Source organism: Phlebotomus papatasi, chromosome 2, assembly GCF_024763615.1.
Source record: "Phlebotomus papatasi isolate M1 chromosome 2, Ppap_2.1, whole genome shotgun sequence".
Taxonomy (NCBI): domain Eukaryota; kingdom Metazoa; phylum Arthropoda; class Insecta; order Diptera; family Psychodidae; genus Phlebotomus; species Phlebotomus papatasi.
The window spans coordinates 82,902,113-82,921,588 of NC_077223.1; the positions used below are offsets into that span (position 1 = coordinate 82,902,113).

At 35.0% G+C, this 19,476-nt stretch overlaps 1 protein-coding gene across 1 annotated transcript in view; it reads right to left on the reverse strand.

Moving 5' to 3' along the window:
- Nucleotides 1–19,476, reverse strand: part of LOC129804698 (uncharacterized) — a 230,411-nt gene that overhangs the window by 56,438 nt on the left and 154,497 nt on the right. The window contains exons 4-5 of the mRNA XM_055852238.1: nt 15,722–15,847; nt 9,902–10,006 (exon numbers count right to left, since the gene is read on the reverse strand). Of these exons, the coding sequence (XP_055708213.1) occupies nt 9,902–10,006; nt 15,722–15,847 (231 nt within the window). The remainder of the gene's footprint in view (nt 1–9,901; nt 10,007–15,721; nt 15,848–19,476) is intronic.

The following is a 19,476-nucleotide window of genomic DNA, read 5'->3' on the forward strand; positions in this document are numbered from 1 at the left end:
ACTTGCTCAGGAAGCGTGACGGAATGAATACTAATATTGTGCTGCGTTCGCGTCCAGATGGAGATGAAAATACACAAAAAAAAATTAAAGGATAAAAGCTGATCATAATTCATTCGTCCTCTTGGCTCAGTTCCCTCCTTCAGGCGCTACTCAGTCTGCTCCCTCTTTTTGCATGCACTCAAAATCTCCTTACTCCCCTTTTTAACATTGGAACCAGGAGCCAAAGATTGTGAAGGAGCGTGAAAAAATGGATATTATTTGGATGCGGCACGAGTAGCAGAATTTAACTGGGAAATCCAATGAAACATTTGGACCTTCTTGTGGCTAGTTTATCATTTCAATAATTTACCACAAAGAACGTGATTTCCCTTTGCTTTTATCTTGCCCGGACCATCTCCTAATTACAGAAAATGTTTCTACAATTAACATTAATTAATGCACTTTTTATTCAATTTGATTTTTTTTCTCTTGGCTGTAGTGCATCCCTTTATTCTTGCTGATTGCTAATTAACTGTGTCCAACTTTTATTATGCAATTTGCATTTTTTTCTTTCTGGGATAAAAAAAGCTTTTTTTAGTAATAATCTCACTAATTTTCTCATTATTTTGAGTTTAAAAATTCTGCTAAGTATTTTTGTGGCACAAAATAGCAATGAACTCTTTTTTGCAAAATTTATAACACATTTTAATTTTAATTGCAAATAAGGAGATAAATAAAATTATTCTCTCGAGATAGTACTAAAATGGAAAATTAATCTCTGATAGTGTTTCTAATCACATGATGCCAGTATTTAAAAAAAAAAAAGATGTACAATCTTCAGAAGCATTCGAAAAGACCAGGGAGAGCTTTTCAAGTTTAAGAAAAAAGGGTGAGAAATTTTTGACGATAAAACAATCGACTTAATTTTCTCTGCAACACACACGGAAAAACTTTTTCCATGAATAATATTTTATTGAAAATTTCAATCTGAAATTCTGTCTTTTCCTATTTTTGTCCCGGAGCACCCGACAGGCGTCTCGCCTGGCAGGATGCGCCTTGAGAGTCTGTGAGAAAATTTGCATAAACACAGTCTATCTAATGCAGAGAGTTTGTCTTTTGTTATCAAAGACCCATATAGTTGGGGTAAGTTGCTTCTCATTACAGGAATAGCAATAAGATTGCACATCTCAGATTTTCTCGCACAAAACTCTATGGGGAAGTCGCTCGAGAGTGCAGAGAATTGTACAAGAGATCCACTCAGGATATAAACTTCCATAACAATAGTCATAATATTCGGAGATATGGGACGAATGGAGTGGACTGTGTAGAAAGCGTAACAACAATAAGCCTCATTGCACTAGCCCGAAAACGTGCTTGCCTCCCTCTATCCCATTCCATCATGTCCTCAAATTTCCTCTTATGCAATCACATCACATCTTGTTTTCCTTCAGCATTCAATGTCTCCCAATTTTCCCTCAAATTTTACACTATTCCATTAACAGAAGTGATTTTCCATGCTAAAGTGCCTCTTTGAGAACATCCTCAAGCACGACCAAACCCGCTGGAAGTGCGTTATTTATTCAAATTGTCACACTTATGTTTTTTTTTCTCAGGACCTAATCCCTTTTCTGCATTTGCTTGCATTGAACTAGTATAAAGGTTCTGTAGTACACCCTATCAATGTATAATTTTAGGCCACGCCCTCTTAAGAAGGTATATAGAAAAGTAATATTCAGATTTGCTCACATTTTGTAATAAATATTGAGTTAAAATGACTTCGTTATAAATAAGACCATCCTCTCTTTTCTACTATTACTTTCGGAATTGAACGCTTTACCTATGAAAATATAAACCACGCCCCCAAAAAACTTTTATTTAAGAAAATTTAATACTGCACAGAGAGAATATTTAATGAAGCCATGCCAATTGCGGTACCAAAATATTTAATTTAAGGCTAAGTTTAAGGGGTTACCAGCAAGGGAATTCTGTAACGATATGACAATGTCATGGCCTTGGTCATGGCAAATTCGCGAAAAGGGCAACATTAAGGATCAGTGAGCATGGATGGTTATTGCTAGGAGCTCTATGAAGCTCTTAGTAATTGATATGAATCTGATTTTCGATTATTTTTCCGAATTTATATAACATGAACATTTTCGGGGGACCCCCACCCTTCGTCTTTTCACCAAAACCATGTTTTTTTTTGGGATTGATCGAAAACACGTGGCTTGATTTTCTACATTTTTGGATGAGTTTTAGTTGGTTACAGCTTGAGTTTAAAAAAATCGAAGATCGATTTCGAAATCTAAAGACAAAAGAGATTTTTACTTCTCGATTCGTCCATGTGGTGGCTGTAATATTTCGTGTTAAAATTTCGAAGTCCCTCTGGTGATAACCTTAATTTATTTTGTGAAAACAATAAAATAAGGACATACTTAATTTTCTTTTTAATAATTCTTGTAACATCTTCTTAATGTGTTGATTCATAAATTTGTCAAAACTTGTGCGAAAATATGCTTTGAAATTTCGAAATTGAATTTCAAATCTTCGAACGTCAACGACACTTTGTGCAAATAGAAAGCTATTTGCCTTTTAGCCTATACTATTGAAGAATCTAATTCCAGCTGTGAGTGAGAAGATTGCTTTATAATTATCTCAAAAAATGTACAGAAGTATCTAAATCTAAAGTATCAATTTGGGAAAATACTTTGGTAAATTTCGAGTTTAATAGGAGGACAATAAAAATTAATATAACAACTAAAAAAGAAAATGTGAGAAAATTAAGAATCTAACCTAACGTAATCACCTGTTTTGTGGAAATAGAGGTACAAAACGATTTTAGAGTGCAAATTCTATAGTGATCATCCTCGCTTTGTCTAATACAATTTACCTATATATATTCGATATGTTAAGATCAAGAGAAAATTTGTATTAATAAAGCCTCTAATAGTTTTCCAAAGTTATCCCGCAGCGAAGCATTTATTAAAATTATTGATACAAAGAGAAACTTGTGCTAGGAAGTTTGGCTTTTGCTCTAATGTTGGTTAGAATCGAAACATCAAAGAACAATGTCGATTATAGTGCAATAACAATTGATTAATTATTTAGTAGTGTTGAGTGTGTTTATTTAGTGTGGTATTTCTCCCAGTTAAATTAGTGTCTATAAATTGATTGTTGGTGCAATGTCATTAATATGCTCTTGCTATATGGCAAACCAAATTGGAACAAAATACATTTAAATATTCAGGAGTAATTTGGATTTTGCAAATTGCCAAATATTGATTCCCCCTATCGATTTATTGATATTACAAATACTACCAATTCTCCAAAAACTATATTACAATATTCAACCATTAATGGCCATATGGGATGATAATAATCAAATTAAATTTCCATCATTACCGGGATTTGGCTATTATTTATTATTTTCTCTCTCTGGAGCTTTTTGTATGCGTTTTTGTATCCTCTTTGGAGCGGATGAATAGACTTTTTTTTTAGACACCAGAGGCTACTCATTGCGCTTCTGTGATGGAAAAATACGCATTTATAGGCTTCACATGGTCAATTAAAAGTATTTGGAAGTGGTTTAAAAATAATACAGCAATTGGGTTCTGGAAAAAATCTCATTTCGATGCTCATCAGTTGCCTAAATAGAAAAAAAGTTCTGATTATTGCTGTTCTTTTTTAAACACAGATTTTGGTCAAAAAATAAAATAGAAGTTTAAGTTGAATTGCAAAGCTTTTGTCGTATTCTTCTGAATACTAAATTTTGAAGAATATGAAAATTAATTTTTCCAAAATATTTATTGATATATTTGATTTTGACACTTCTAATTAATAAATGAGTATTATTTCGATGTGAATTTAACCATTTTAATTAAAATGAACGGAAAATTACATAGCAATTAGTAATATTTTAATTTGTTTACTTATTTTATTACCTTTACTCAATTTTAGTTTATTTCAAATTTCCCGTTTTTTTTATCCAGGATAATATGTATAATTTGTTTTTTAAATTTTTAAAGAGAATCCAATAATTCTGTATCAATAGCGAATTATTTATCGTTTATCAATAGCGATGATATTGGATGATATGCTAGAGTGGTAAACAGCAAATTTATGAAATAAAATGCAATAATTAACAATATTTTTTTTTATTATTTGTTAAATACTAAATACTTTCCTGAGAAAATTGTGTTAAAATTTCCATAAAGTATAAAACCGATGTATCTTATTTTAGCCATAGTTTATTCAAATATAATTTATTAGAAGTACCTAAAATCGATAACTCCATTTAAATAGGCTTTTAGTTATGGTATAAATTATAAATCATAGATTAGTTTCTATAGGCTTTGCAACTGCAAATTTACCAAAATTTACCAAAATTGTCTATAGAATGAATAATGTGATTTTATCGAAATAGTTATTAAAATGAGGAATAATATTATAGGCAATGTGGGGGCTTTATTGAGCTAGAGCTATCAACCAGTGATAAGCCCAGATAAGCTTATGGTAGCTGAGATTCTTTACAGGTGACCTCGAAATGCGTGCAACTCAGGGTGCGTGCAACTCGGAATGCAGTGAAAATTCTATTGTGAGTTGAATTTTGGGGGTAAAGAATCACGTCGAGTAAACTGTTCTCGGCGGTCGAAATGCATAAAATTGGCTCGACTCGATTCTTTACCCCCAAAATTCAACTCACAATAGAATTTTCACGTATTCAGAGTTACAAGCACTCCCGAATTGCACGCATTTCGAGGTCACCTGCAAAGAATCTCAGCTATCATAAGCTTATCTGGGCTTATCACTGGTCATTTTTTATTTTAAATAGTCTGAGTAGGGAAGGACAACAAAAGAAAAAAAGTTCATTGAAATCGGTTAATAAACATTAGAGATAGAGTCCGGTCCATGTGGATATAGTAAGGGTCGGGGTACAGTGGATTGGGGTAGAGACGAATGGGGCCCATTATTAGAAAGATCTTGCTCTCAGATACAATAATGCTAAAATTTCATTGAAATCCCTTCATAAACACAGAAAATGCAGTCCGGTCAAGACATTTTTGGTTATAGCTCGGGTCAGGGTACATCGGGGGAGGAGTTGGACCCACCGTTGGAAAAGTCAACATATTAAAATTTGAAGAAGAAGCATCGTATAGTTTTCGAAATATTCGAGATCGATTAAATCGGATGAAATTGGTATGTCATAAGGGTTGTAGTACTCCACGATAGCTTTCCAAAACACCAAAATTTTTCTAAATCCGATAATTAAAAGCGGAGATATGACCATTTGAAAATTTAATTTTTATCCCCTTATAGGTCGGGTCAGGGGGGTCGGGGGATCTTAAATTTAGTATCGATCAAAAGCTCTTAAGTCCAGCTATAACATACTAAAATTTGAGATTGGGGCTGAGTTATTGAGAAAACAAAATTTGGGGGTATTCCAAAATGGCAGAAGGAGGGGGTGGGGAGGGGTGGATCTGACATCATCAACTTCTAGCCGCCCATCGATATTTAACATTTCCGAAAACCGCTTGTCGATATTTCTTTCCGTTCTCTCTCCAGAAGTGGTTATTCTACGGACGGACGGACGGGACGTCCACGAAAATCGTTTTTTGGCGCATATGATATTCGTGATCTATGAGTGTTAAAACGTGTATATCCAAAATTTGGGCCCTATCTGACAAGGTCGGATTTCACCTAGGACCATAAAAGCTGAGATTGTAAAGAATCTCAGCTAAAACGCTATTTTTTCGAGTATTTGTAAAAAAATTTAGGGTTTATATTTATGGTACTGCTTGGTGGTAACCATTTAACCAAAGACCTCTCTACCTAATTCCAGAGTACGGGATGGCATGGTCCTGTACTAGGGTAAACGGGTATGAAGTCTTTGGGGTTAATGACAATGAAGTAGGAGCGTGTGGTGAATGTGATCTTGAGAGTGGCTTTAACCAAAAACATCTCACTGCTCTGACCACTATCCTGCCGAATGATCTATCCTTTTGGTTGAGCAAAGGGGTGTGGTTGGGAGTAATCTCTTCCACACCCTGGAGTGAATTCCGAAACATGATGAACGGGAGGTCATTAGGGGCCTCTGGGTGGTGATCGTTTAACCGAAGGACCTTCATTTGATTCTTTGACTGGTATTGTAGTGAGACTACTGCCAATCTGTGAAGCCTAGAGAGATATTGTAGTGCAGAGGTGTGCAAGAACCGTTTTGAAACCGAACAAACGTCGAATGAAACTTGTTCGTCAATGGTCAACACACTACCTGAACAAACTTATTTTGACGTTTATTCGGTTTCAACGGGTTTTGCACAACTCTGTTGTAGTGAAACTACTGCCATGCAACGGGCTTGAAACCTTCGGGGGCTGGAAGAGGTAGAAAGGCATTGGAGCGGGGCTATAAGAATTGGAGTGACTCCCGATGGTCTGCAATTCCAATTGTTCTTTGATCTGTAACCAGTTCAGGTTAAACTAGGAGGCCGGAGTGGGTGCCCACCAATGGTTTCCGCCAACTGGAAGCCCAAATTGAGGAAGGAATTGGCCGGGTCGACCGGGTTATTGGTTTCGCTGAGATGGTAGATACTGTATTTTGGTCTTAGACAATTATTGATTATTGGTGATAGGGATATTTGGTGCCTAGGGCGGAGCAAGATTTTTTTACCGCACTCTTTTTGTAAAAGGAGTTGCCTTATATATTTCCCTTCCCCGTGAGACACGTAGCTCTCAACGGGCGATTCAGAAACATTTCCAAACTGGGCTTAACTGATTAGTTTATATTTTTTTCTTTTGCTTTTTTTCTCTTTTTCCTATTATTTATTATTTTCTTTCCTTTTTTTCTGTGTTTTTTCCTTTTTCTTTTTAAATTCTTTTTTCTTGCCACGCGATTGTAAGAGGGTTGTATCCTATTTGTTGTGGATTTTTGAAACAAATTAAATTAAAAAAATAAAAATTATATACAAAATTGTAGAGTTATATATTGGTGTGATCTTGGTTGTAATAAGTGCTAGACCAAATTGAAAGTAACGAAAAAGAGTTTTTTTGTGGGCCAGATTGGTTGATGCGAGAGTTAATCGCCTATTCTGGTGGACTGGCGAATGAAATGTATAAGACAAAGATCAAAGAGGGTCCAATGTACCATCTATTGGACAAGACCCATAATAAGATGGCAAAGTTCATTTGGACTATGAAGTAGCGGTTCTCAATAAAGGATCCTAAAGTGTATTAATACTATAGTTCAATAAATTAGCAGTTTAGTTCAGTGTATCTCATCCTCTTGTTATTTCCCCTCGAATGCCACAGTGAATTATTATGATATCAGGATGGTGCACTATCTAAAATCCTTTACATCAAACATAAGTCTGTGGTTTCTGGTTGGTGAGCGAAAGACAAATAGTAGATTTGCCACCCATTGCATCTCGAATGAGCATTTTTAATACACCAACAATTACTTCCTAGAAGTAAGTCTAACTCGGCATAAGAAAGAGTAAAGTGCAAAATACAGGATACTTTGCATTAGGTAGACAAAACAATTAAGTATCTAAATTAAAGTACGGCTAGGCCTAACTTCGTCTAGAAAATATGCGAAAAATGGCGTTTCCAATTTAGTCCCACCTTCCCCTAATATCACATATAAAATCATTCACTAGTTCAGTATTGAATAGTCTTGTGAAAATTTGCCGTGTTATTATGCTTTTTCATTAAAATTTTAATTCCAGGAACTGTAGCACTGATATTGATTAGAATTTTAGAAATCAGGGAGAAAAATACTTCCGGGGCAGTCGGTAGTTTTTTTTATCAGAAATGAGAATGCTTTTGAGAATCCTGCTAAATCTCAAGCAATAATTGTACACAAGGTGTAGGAATCCCGATCTTCATCCTCTAATTCTGGAGAATGAAATTATCTCTTTTGCTTCTAGGGTACAAACTTGGAGATCATCTTCAATGAAACCCTCACTTGGTCCGACCATGCGGCTGAGATTTGCAGAAAGGTTTTTCAAACCTTGCGTACCCTTAGACCGCACGAAGCATTCACCCCACAAATAGGGGAAAGTGGGGCACCTTTGAAATTGGGATTCTTCTGCTATGTTTAAGTGGAATTGAGCCATATCACAATGTAATTTAGCTTCTCAATCTGTTTTTGCAGTTAAATTATATCACGATAAGGCTCAATTTTATTTAAAAATAGGTAAAAAAAATCCCAATTTCAAAGATACCCCACTTTCAAAGGTGCCCCATTTCCCCCTATGACTTACGTGTAGTCGACGATGAGCTTACGTAAGGCATTCTTGTAAGCTATATGTATTCTATACTCGTAAAGTGTACTTCAATATTACAAAAAATAAAAAGACATCTTTCATCCATTTTCAGTGCTACTATCACCTACCAACCCACCTCCTACCTCTCTATTATTATTGTACACAAATTTAACTACCAATATGTAACACATTTTTAATTCGAGAAAAACTTTTATGTGTTTTTATGAATTATTTGCAAGATATCTCCTGCGAATATGCAAATTTTCTGTATGCTTAAAGCTATTTTGTGTCATTTTCTGTCACAGAAATATACATAAACACGGAACCTCTTGTATTGCGTCGCATCGGTCGGACATATCGTTCATTTTCGTCATTAACCCTTTAAGGACGATTGGGTCACCAGTGACCCAAAACCAAAATTTTTCCTACGTCCTTCTAAAGTTATGATTCGCTCTAAGAAGTCAGAAAAAATGTTTTTTTTTCAGACCCCCAATTTTTTACCATCTCGTCCTTAAAAGGTTAAGCTTAAGTCACTCTTATTAATGGTTTTCAAGGTCAAATGCTGATCTTACGTACAATCTGCAATCCTTATGTAATCTTTAGTAAAATTAATTATTTCGAAAATTAATTCTTTTCTCGCCAAAGAGACTCTTAGAAATTAATTAACTTTATAGGGAAAGCGCACTAAATTCGGACGATTTAAGCTTCCAACGACTATTTTTTTAAATTATTTTTTAGAGGCTACAAGCAGAGAATGTGACCTCTAATAGGTCAGTTGGTAGAGCACTCGTCTAGTTAACGAGAGGTTTGCAGTTCGATTCTGGATGGAGGCAGTGTACATTTGAGTGTCATTTACTTTCATTGGCGATTCTCTGTACACAAATACAATTAACATTGAACGAAAAGTTCGTAAAATTCTCACAAATATTTTTTTTTAAATATGTTCCTAATCAATTTGACAAATTGATATTTTAAATCATATTTTATTAGTTAGTTTAATACCTCAAATTTCCTGATAAGGGCCATGAGTCAAATCCGACAGGAATATTGAAAAAATGACTTGTTCGAAGCTTGAGTCGTCCTAAGGTAGCGCGCTTTGCCCTATCACATGGATTGGATCATTCTTAAAGGCAATTAGAACATATGTGATACTTGTGTCATAGTTTGATTATTATACCACTTGAACCACTGTATATCTAAATCCACTAACTAATCGATTATAAAATGTTTATTGAAAATTGCTTCTGTGAAATTTTAGACAGACTTTGAGATGATTTACAAATCAATTTAGGCTCATATTGGCTACTTTCACATTTGCAAATCAGTGCCCAAATCAGCCCAATTTTCCTGCAGGCCTATGGGATGATCTGCCTTCCACATCTACCCATTCGAACTGACAAAAAAAAACATAACATTGGCACGGATGCGAAATGCAATCAGCAAATATTTCCCGAATGGTTCTCTATGTGATGAAAATTTATTGTCATGTAAATTTTTATCACTCCATCCTGGCCAAATGTGCGTCATGACACAATTGGTGTCAATCCTGTGTTGCCAATCGATCAGCTGGTGACAGGAAAAAGGATATCACTGCGTTACGCCATGTATTTTATCTGCGATAACCTGATAACCCTTCTATTTTGCTATCGGATGAGAGTTCTTACCTTAACAGATATTGTAACAGTAGCCGTTTCGCTGTAGTAAAGTTGATGCCCGGATGCTGAACCACACCAAGAGCCACCAGTAAAGGGTCGTCCTAGTTCGCTGAGCTGTAAAATGAGGTAAAAGATTTCTTGTTTATTTTAAAAAGAAACATCATCACCTGGCACGTAATCCTCAATGGTTTGCCCTAAAAATTTTCCAGACGTACCATCCCAAAAAGATATCAGCAGAAGTTTTCTATCATGAAATTTTGTCGAATGGGTAAAAAAAATGTTATAGCATGGAATTTTGTTATCCCTGGAGCGTTCTGTAGAGAATTGTAGGAGTTTTGCACCTTTCCAGGATCGAAAAGAGACAGAGGGAAAACAGAAGAAAATTCGCAAGTGAAAGCAATTGAAATGTACTTGTGAAAAACGTGACAGTGGCATCTCTCAATAACTCTTCGTTCACTGGGAGGGTTTCTCTCGTTTTATTTCAAAGGAAAATGGAATACACATGGGGGATGTATTCCAAGAGAAAAATGCTGTTTAAGACATCTACACCTTCAACCACATTCTTTTCTATGACTTTAAGAGGATCGGGGCTTGTCGAAAGTGCACAATACAGAACATTTCCCAAAGAGAAATCCAAAGTGGAGCGTGGTTCACTGATGATTGAAGGTTACTTTATATCCATTCAATTAAGTACATGATATTTGCACTTTAATGTTATTAAATTTGTCGTTCAGTAGCGAAAACATCATGTTGACCAACAAAGCTTCACTGGGGCATCATCGTACACGATGTACAGTAGAGCCTCGCTATAGGCCATATTTGGTTCCAAATTTGACACTTGGGTCGCACTATACTCCATGTCATTTTTTAAAATTATTAACTACTTTTAGTATTGAAATTGCTCGACGGGTTCCACTTTCTTTGCGATTTTAGTACTTGTCCGCGTTCTCTTCATTATGGATCACAATTATCACAACTACTCAATAAAGTATGCCAAAAATATTAAAATAATTATGACAATATTGCATGTCGCGTACTAAAAAAACATAACCTAACTTAATATCAGTGTTTTGAAACCAACGGTCGATAAATTGTGGACTATAGAGCGATGGCCTATAGCGAGACTCTACTGTAGCATCGAATACATCGATTTTTTTTAAATTAGGTATTAGACGTAAGAAGACGAGACCTGTATGAATTCAGAGATACTATAGGGATGCTCGTCCACTGAAGAAATGGTTTTAATAGTTTAAATAACTCAAAAAATCAGTGATCGGTGCTACCCCATGCTCGTTGGTGCCCCAGTGTCCTCTAGTTCCTTGATTTTAAGCTATAAATAATTAATATAAGCACCCCTGACCTTTGATGCTAAAAAAGTTTGAGATATTAACCTGATTTACGTCTGACAACACTTAAAAGCCGAGTATTTTTGCATAATAGAGTTTTGATAGTGCTCACAGGAGTTATTTTTTTCAAGTTTTGTTCAATTTGTTCCTTTATTTTTTGTACGACAACAAAAGAATTCAATTTTATTTTTATTTCTAGTAGTGGTCACTCTCGAAATTTTCGAGTTTTATTGGAAAATTTGTAAGTTTGACCGTAAAGATTTATTGCACAGATCATTTTCTTTCTTCAACAGTCGAATTTACGAGCGATTTGTAAGCCATCATTACCTTTATTTACATTAATTCCGTAAATAGACTCACGAAATAAGGCTTTACTTCCACGTTTTACGTGTTTCACAGCTTTAGATCATAAAAAATGGGTGGTGCAGCGTTCCAGGCTTTGGCGAATACGTTTTAGAGGTAGTCAAGTCATGTTCGAAAAGTATTTCGATGTCGAATTTTCGAAGATTAAAGTTTAATCACTTTGAAGGGCCTATTTTTCAACCGATTTGCTTAAATTTGGAATTTTTGTAAGGTTTTTAATAAATTTCCAACCCGATTGCATCGAACTTAAGCAGTAGTGAATCGGTAATATACCCGTAAATGATTTACTTTTCTCAGATTTAATTTTTACTTGTTCATATGCTTGTTACTCATGCTAAAATATTCTAAAACCTACTTTTATTAAGCAATTTCTTATTTTGGAATGGTTTTTACTTTTAAATGCATCAATCAATTTAAATGATAGCAAAGCAGTATGTCCTCAAAAAGCATACGAAAACTAAATAAAACACGGACAGCTCTTTCTCGTGAGTTCGAGCACAAAACCGGGGCGCTTTGTCATATCATTATTCGTATATACTAACTACCTTGTTAATTTTTTGAAACCATTGCCAAAATCGGTGTTGAATGGGATACATGGAGAACTAAACGAGACTAATTCCATATAGAGCTCGATTTTCTCCTATTACAGCCAGAATGATTTTTAGTCAATAACTGATTTCACAAAATCCATTTGCAAGTTAATCTTTTATCAATAAATAATTCTCCGTATTTTAAATTTTGAAATGCCTCATGGAATAATTTTGTTAAACTATAAACATAAAGCACCACTTTGGCTCTTGAGTACACTTCTAATTTTGCATTAATTCTCTGGCTCTGGATTAATTGGATCGATGTTGGATATTTGCAATGTCGTCCGAGAATCAAACACTGCTCATCATCGGTTTAAAGGAGAAATTGGGTCAAATTATATTGGACAACAATGCGTTTTGTCTCCTCATTTTCGTGCTATCTCTCTATATCCTGGAGAAATTGTAAGTGGAACTCCAAAATGAGTTCCTGAAAATGTAATCCTGTAATCACAGACCATTCTCAATTTTCCTTCAGGGAGTACAATATTGTGCAAAGAGATATCATATCTTGAGAATCTTCTCATGACTTCCTCTACAATGGCCTTATCCGGTCTTAAAATGGTGTATGAATGGTATTGGAAAATGCCAAAATGCTTTTCACTAAATTATTTCGTGGAGAAATTGCTAAACTACGAGAGCATTTCTTCTCGCTGCTCATGAGTATCTTAATGTGAACAAAAAGGTTGAAATCGATATTTCTTCTTTTGCTTCAATTTTGAACAATGAAAGTTTTCTGCACTGAGAGAAAATTAAAGTATGAATGATGGATGATAGAGTTTTTACTGATGAACGAAGAGTAATGAAGAAGAGGATTATGAATTATGTTTTAGCTTTTTTTTTGGAATAAAAGTTTTATCTCTCGAATTGCCAATTGTAGATTTATTTGAGCTTTTGGAGTGATTATTACCTGGCAGATGTCAAAATTGCTTATTCCATTAGTTTAAAAAGTATTGTAACGCATTAACTGCGAAGTAATATTAATGACAATTTCTCTAAACGATAAATTGGTAGGAAAATATTTGAATTTAACCTTAAAAATATTTATCGTTTGACAGGTGTCAAGAATTTACATAACCTAAATATAGTCGTCCACTATGGCTGTATAATTTGACAGAAAGTCATTATAAAAAAGTGACAATCAATTGACAAATATCATGTTTGCACTCTTTCCAACGGTTTAACCCCACTTTCGTATTTATATTAACATTATAGATGTCTCTCGGAGCGGTGCCAAATTCTCCTAAGAGCGTTTCTCGTATTACAGTAGAGCCCCGCTATAGGCCATATTTGGTTCCAGATTTGACACTTGGGTCGCACTATATTCCATGTCATTTTTTAAAATTATTAACGACTTTTAGTATTGAAATTGCTCGACGACTTCCACTTTCTTTGCGATTGTGGTACTTGTCCTCGCTCTCTTCATTATGGATCACAATTATCACAACTACTCAATAAAGTTTGCCAAAAATATTAAAATAATTATGACAACATTGCATGTCGCGTACTAAAAAAACATAACCTAACTTAAAATCAGTGTTTTGAAATCAACGATCGATAAATTGTGGACTATAGAGCGATGGCTTATAGCGAGGCTCTACTGTAACCTATGAGTTTCTCCTTTGAGAGGGGTATCGTAGAGATGTGTAACGATGAAGGTGTTGTTAATGTTGGATCGTCGCAGAAAACAGATAGTTAGATGGAATCCTGAAGGTTCTGGAGAAATCTTCGGCTACCACGGCGCTCATCCACACGATTGTCTTAAGGGGTACTGTCCTTGTCCTTGCAGATTCCCTGAATGGATCTGACCAAGGCTGTTAATTTTCAAATTGAAAAAGATTTAGGTCCTAAGAAATCTTTCTTTCAATCTTCTTATTAATGTTAAAATTCCTATAGTTCTGTTTGGATATGAATTTTCCATTTAAGTTTAATTACCTCTAATGATACCATAACCTCAATATTTCATATAACCTATTTTTCCAATTATTTTAATATTTTTTTGAGATTGGTTGGTTTTTGACATAAAATCAACTTGCTTTTAAATATAATCTTCATAGGGTATCTCGGATAAAATATAATAGATAATCTGGACTAATTTTCTTTTTCTCATAATGTTCTAAATTTGCGATAAAGAGCCTTTCTTTCATTCACAGTAAAAACAGAAAAGTAATTTAATATGTCTGGAGTTGCAAATGAGAAATAAGAGAATGTGACTATAATAGATTCATCGTACGAAACCGCAGAATTTTATGTTAATCGCAGGATTTTATGTTAACGTCACTAATTTAATTGTGAATTTTAGAGTTCTTTTTTGTCCAGAAAATCCTTCAGTATTCAAGTAAAATATCTTCATAACATACAATTAAGGCAGATAACTCTATAATCATAAAGTTCCGAAAAGATTTCAAATACAGTGGTTTTTTCAAACAATATTTTATATACCGAAAAAGCAAAAATGTTAATGTTAAAAATGTTAAATAGTTCTTTAAGGGATGGGTTTATACGGTTTCTGAGTAATTATTGGCGGTTTGTAGGTTTTATGTTTGCGTAAACTTAAACAATTTACTTAAAAAATAAAGAAAATAAGTAAATTTTGAAGCTGTCAGAGTGACAAGTAAAATCAAAGTGTACTTTAATTCTGAGACTAAGATTAAGATTAAGCTAAATGTTTTTTTTTTTCATTTTATTATAATATTATTATTATTATATTTATTGACAACGGGGCGTCAGCCAGTGGATGGTTTACCGTATAGTAAAGTTCATATTGCAGTATAATAACGGTTTTTCAAGGTTACAAGGTTTTTCGAGGTTTCAGCGTTTAAAAGGCTCAAGGGAGCATATTTCTCAACCGAATAGTACTTTGTTTAGTCTCGTTGGAAAGGCTTTGGAATTCATGAGAAGCTTGAACCATTTTCAATCTGTTTGAAACGGTAATGAACTGGTCCATAACCGATAATTAATTTTTATGCGAAATTAAATTATGTTGGTTTGGGCAATGTTTCGAGTGATTTATAAATCGGTTTAAATCGGTTGAGAACCAGTAAACGGTAAATGATAAACGAATGTATTTTTTGAGGTATAGCATCTGTCAAATTGACAGTTCAGCTCAAACTTTCGAATTCCAGTTTAGAAATTCTACAATAAAATCGGTTCTACATTTGAAACTTTTGGAAATGTAGATTTTTAGTAACTTTTGAATTTAATGATTCCACTATATACCAATTCTCAACCCGAGATTCAGAACATATGTTGTAGAATTGCATCTTTGTGGTACTTTTTGAAGGTATATAAGCTTTTTTTTTTGTTAAGTACTCTGTAGCCAGGTCTGGAAAGCCAAGAGCAAAAATAAATGATGAAAATGGGCTGCAGAGTGGGCATACTGGTGAAAATTCCCATAAAACTCCCTCCTGCAAAACTATGTGTAGGGAGCATAAAGTATTTTAATTGGCTCCACACAGACTTTCCAACAATGTGAGTGTCTCGGAGTTTGAAAATTTGTGCATGGATGAAAATTCGCGTGCAGTAAATTTTACCTGCATAAATCCCTCTGGGCATCCAGGAAGTTCTCCCGATGGACTGAGGCTGGTATCTAGGGTGTCACCATCACCATCCACCAAACCCTCGTCGAAGCGTCCTACAGAGAAGCCATCGAAGATTATCTGCAGAGAGAATTTGAAAAAAAAAACACGGTTTATTGTGAAGAAATGTGTAAAATCCTCACCAGGTTTATTCCCCATTGAGGTTCATGAGGGCATGCACAAGATGGATTTAGTCAGTGTTGGGCCATGGGGAGTTGAATTAAAATAAATACAAATTAATTTGCTATAATCCAGCGCAGATGGGGGAAAAATACGTGATGGTTGTCAAAGAGAAAACAGCGACAACTTAATTCTATTTGCGGAGATTTTTCCAGCTTCTGTGCAAACCCCCAAATGCTATTCAGCCTTCCTCCCCTCCTTATATTTTTCCCCAAATGGAGTGCCTGCGAGCGCGAATGAAACCATCGTAATGCATAAAGCATGTTGTTCCATAAATTAATCCCAAAACCGGATACAGGGGAATGCAAAATAAATTGCATATGTTTTCTGTTTTTCGTGGATTATGTAAACCTCGGCCCAAGCTCCAAAATGCGCGGGTCACAGAGAAATATACAAAAAGTGCCGCACATAATTAATGGAAGCGGATAGATGGGAAGCTCCTCTGCCATAAAGCGTCCCAGACATTGAGCATGGGCGATGAAATGGGGGAGGTGTAGGGAGAAAAAAAGCTTCGGGAGAAGAATTGGGTGAAATTAATCAAAAAGCTCTTTTTTTGCATCATTCACACCAAAGAGGCATGTATTTGAGATTTCTACCTCCTCCGGAGCATTTTTTCTCGCATCCTCCACCCACATTCATCAACACATTCGTGTTATTTTAAATTTATTTCGTGTCTCTGGGCTCCACCGAGAGCTTTATCTCCCTCTCAGGCAGACTCTTTGGGGCGCGTTCTCGTTTTTTTTTCAAGGGGTTTTATGGTAAGCCTACGATACCACCACACCCTGGAACAGGGGCGGTAACTGTGAGAGGGATATTTGCACACAATTTTCCAACGGGTATGCCCACCAGTTTATCACCCATTTCGACTCATTTTTTGCTCCTTTAACTTCTGCACTTGGCAAAATCAAGCTGATTTTGTCCCATTTAGTTGGAGAATAACTTAATTTTCTCGACTGTCTTTCAGAACAAATATGTTGCAAAACAGATTTACAAATTTACAAAAATTCAATCTCGGTTTTATTCTAACAGAAAATAGAAAATTTAAAAATTAACTTGGTACTTTTAGTAACTTTAGTACAAAATTAAGTTTGAAGTTGGGTATTATATCTAGGGGTTATCTATCAGGAGAAATCAGATACACTTTCATTGAGAAATTTAAAAAGGCAATGGGTAGGTCGATTAGCTCGTGAGAAACATGAAAAAGTGATAGCAAAACCCGATTTTTTTTTTAGATTTGCAAACCCCGTAGGAGAACTTGCGAAAACCAGAGGTGTTTATGAGAATAATTCATTAAAAAATCCTGAGAAACCTGCTATTAACAAAAGACGTCTGGAAAAAACCCTAAAGACCTCCTTAAAAATTTGATAAATCTGGGAAACCTACTTACTAGTCCCCGGCGAGTGGTTTTCAAAGTTGAAGCCAATTTCTTACTTTCACATACAAATGCGTATGGGAATTTTTCTGCACTCATGATAGTTTGCTAAATATTTAAAAACTGAGAAGTTTTTCCGTATTATAAGATCCCTTTCCGTATGCAGAGATAAATAACTATACTAAATTTTTGTTTAAATAATTTTTTTCCTTGGAGCTCTGCGAGCTGAGTCCGAGATCAATTTAGGAATTGGCTTCAAATAGCTCCATACAAAAAGGCCAACTTGCCAGGCGCTTGCCTACTGATAACTTCGACAAATAAGAAAATCAAGAGAATTTAAGGTAAGGCTTAGGAGCTTATACGAAACTTCACAATCCCATAAGGAGTAACTCTTTCTCATCTTTACTGATAAGGATTTCTCATTGTGATCCACCTCTTATTTATAAATTTATTTACAATTCATTTATTTATTTACAGTGACAATGCGTGCTATTGAGATTAAATCTCTTGAAAGCACAGAAAGAATATAAGCAACTGAAGAAACAGTTAGCATTCACCACCGTCTTAACATTGGTAACCAACCTCCAGAGCCGATCGGTAGAAATGCTCTTTCGCAGGTTGTAGGGGAGACCAGGGTACAATTAGCCAGGGGCAGAATTAGACAATGGGTTTCCTCTTACATATTTACTTACTTATGCCCTAGAGACACTTACGACTTAAGCCGAGAGATGACTTAGTGGAAAATGATGGAAATGCACTTTAACAATTATTTCTAATAAAATTACGCTGAGCCGTCTCTCGGCTAATCCTCATGTCTGTCAAGGCCCTTAGGTGGCGCTACGTCCCATTGAGGGGCAAGGCCTCTTGCATCACCCCTCGCCATTCTCCGCGATCTAAAGCGATAAAGGGTTTTTCTCGTTTCCCTTAAAATGTACATTGAGCAAAGTATTTTTTAATGAACATTCCCATATTCCGTGAAATATTTATAAGTCTGATCCTGTTATCTTACAATTTAGAAGCATTTTTACAAAATTGGTATAAAATTGCAATTTTGATGTTACAGTTTTTGGCCCAGCATTTGGTTTTCTAATTTTATTGTCAAGATCTCATTGTTTTACTGTTTCTGGTTTAATAAAGTTAATTAAAAGATATTTTTCACTTGGATAATAATTATCTACTTTTTTATATAAAATGATAAACACTGAAACAGGTCTCGGGGCAGTTGTAGCCACTCTTCCGTGGCATGCTAAAACTACCAATGATTTTTCACTAATACATGAATAATTGTTAGATCAAAAAGTACTATTAATATTCCTAGCAATATTGCCATTTGGATGTGCTATTTGAGAAATATTTTTTTTTCGGAATGTTTGCATCAATTTTGACGCAATTAAAAGAATTGCTTAAAAAGCTCGCTTAACCCTTTAAGGACGAGAAGGTAAAAAATTGGCGGTCAAAAATTTTTTTCTGACTTTTTGGAGCAAAACACAACTTTAGAAGGCCATAGGGAAAATTTCATTTTTGGGTCACCGGTGACCCAATCCTTAAAGGGTTAGAGCCTTTTCATTTTAAGAATTTGGCTTTTGGGATTATGGCTCATTCAGGATTTTAGCTTTCTGGATTTTGATTCATTCGGGATTTTGGCACATGCTGTATTTTGGTTTCGCGGGATTTTTACCAATTCTGGATTTTGGTTCTTTCAAGATTTCGGCGATTTCGGCGATTTCGGCCTTAGCATTAGTGGGCTTCAGTGTATCAAGTGAAATAATATTTAGTATCTCCAATTTAAAATTTCGTCTGGAAAACTGGTGGCTATTAGTACCTCAAAAATGACTATATCTACCCGGGCCGGGGTACTTGTAGCCAATGTGTCATACTATTTTTCATTATCCTCTCTAGAAAACGTCAAGGATTTTAGAGCTGTTATCTACACGATTTCATATAGCTAATATCCTAATGATCCTAATGCTACTTATAAAATATAAATATATTAGACAAACCTTATCATTTCTTCACAAATTATGCTCAAAAAAAGCTTAATTTGCTGGCTAAATCTACCCTAGTCTCCCCTAAAAGCCGTCTGAGCCAAACAAGTTCAGAAAGTACAAGTTACAGAAAGAATTAAAAGAAAAATTAATAGGGGAAAGTGCTTTCCTTT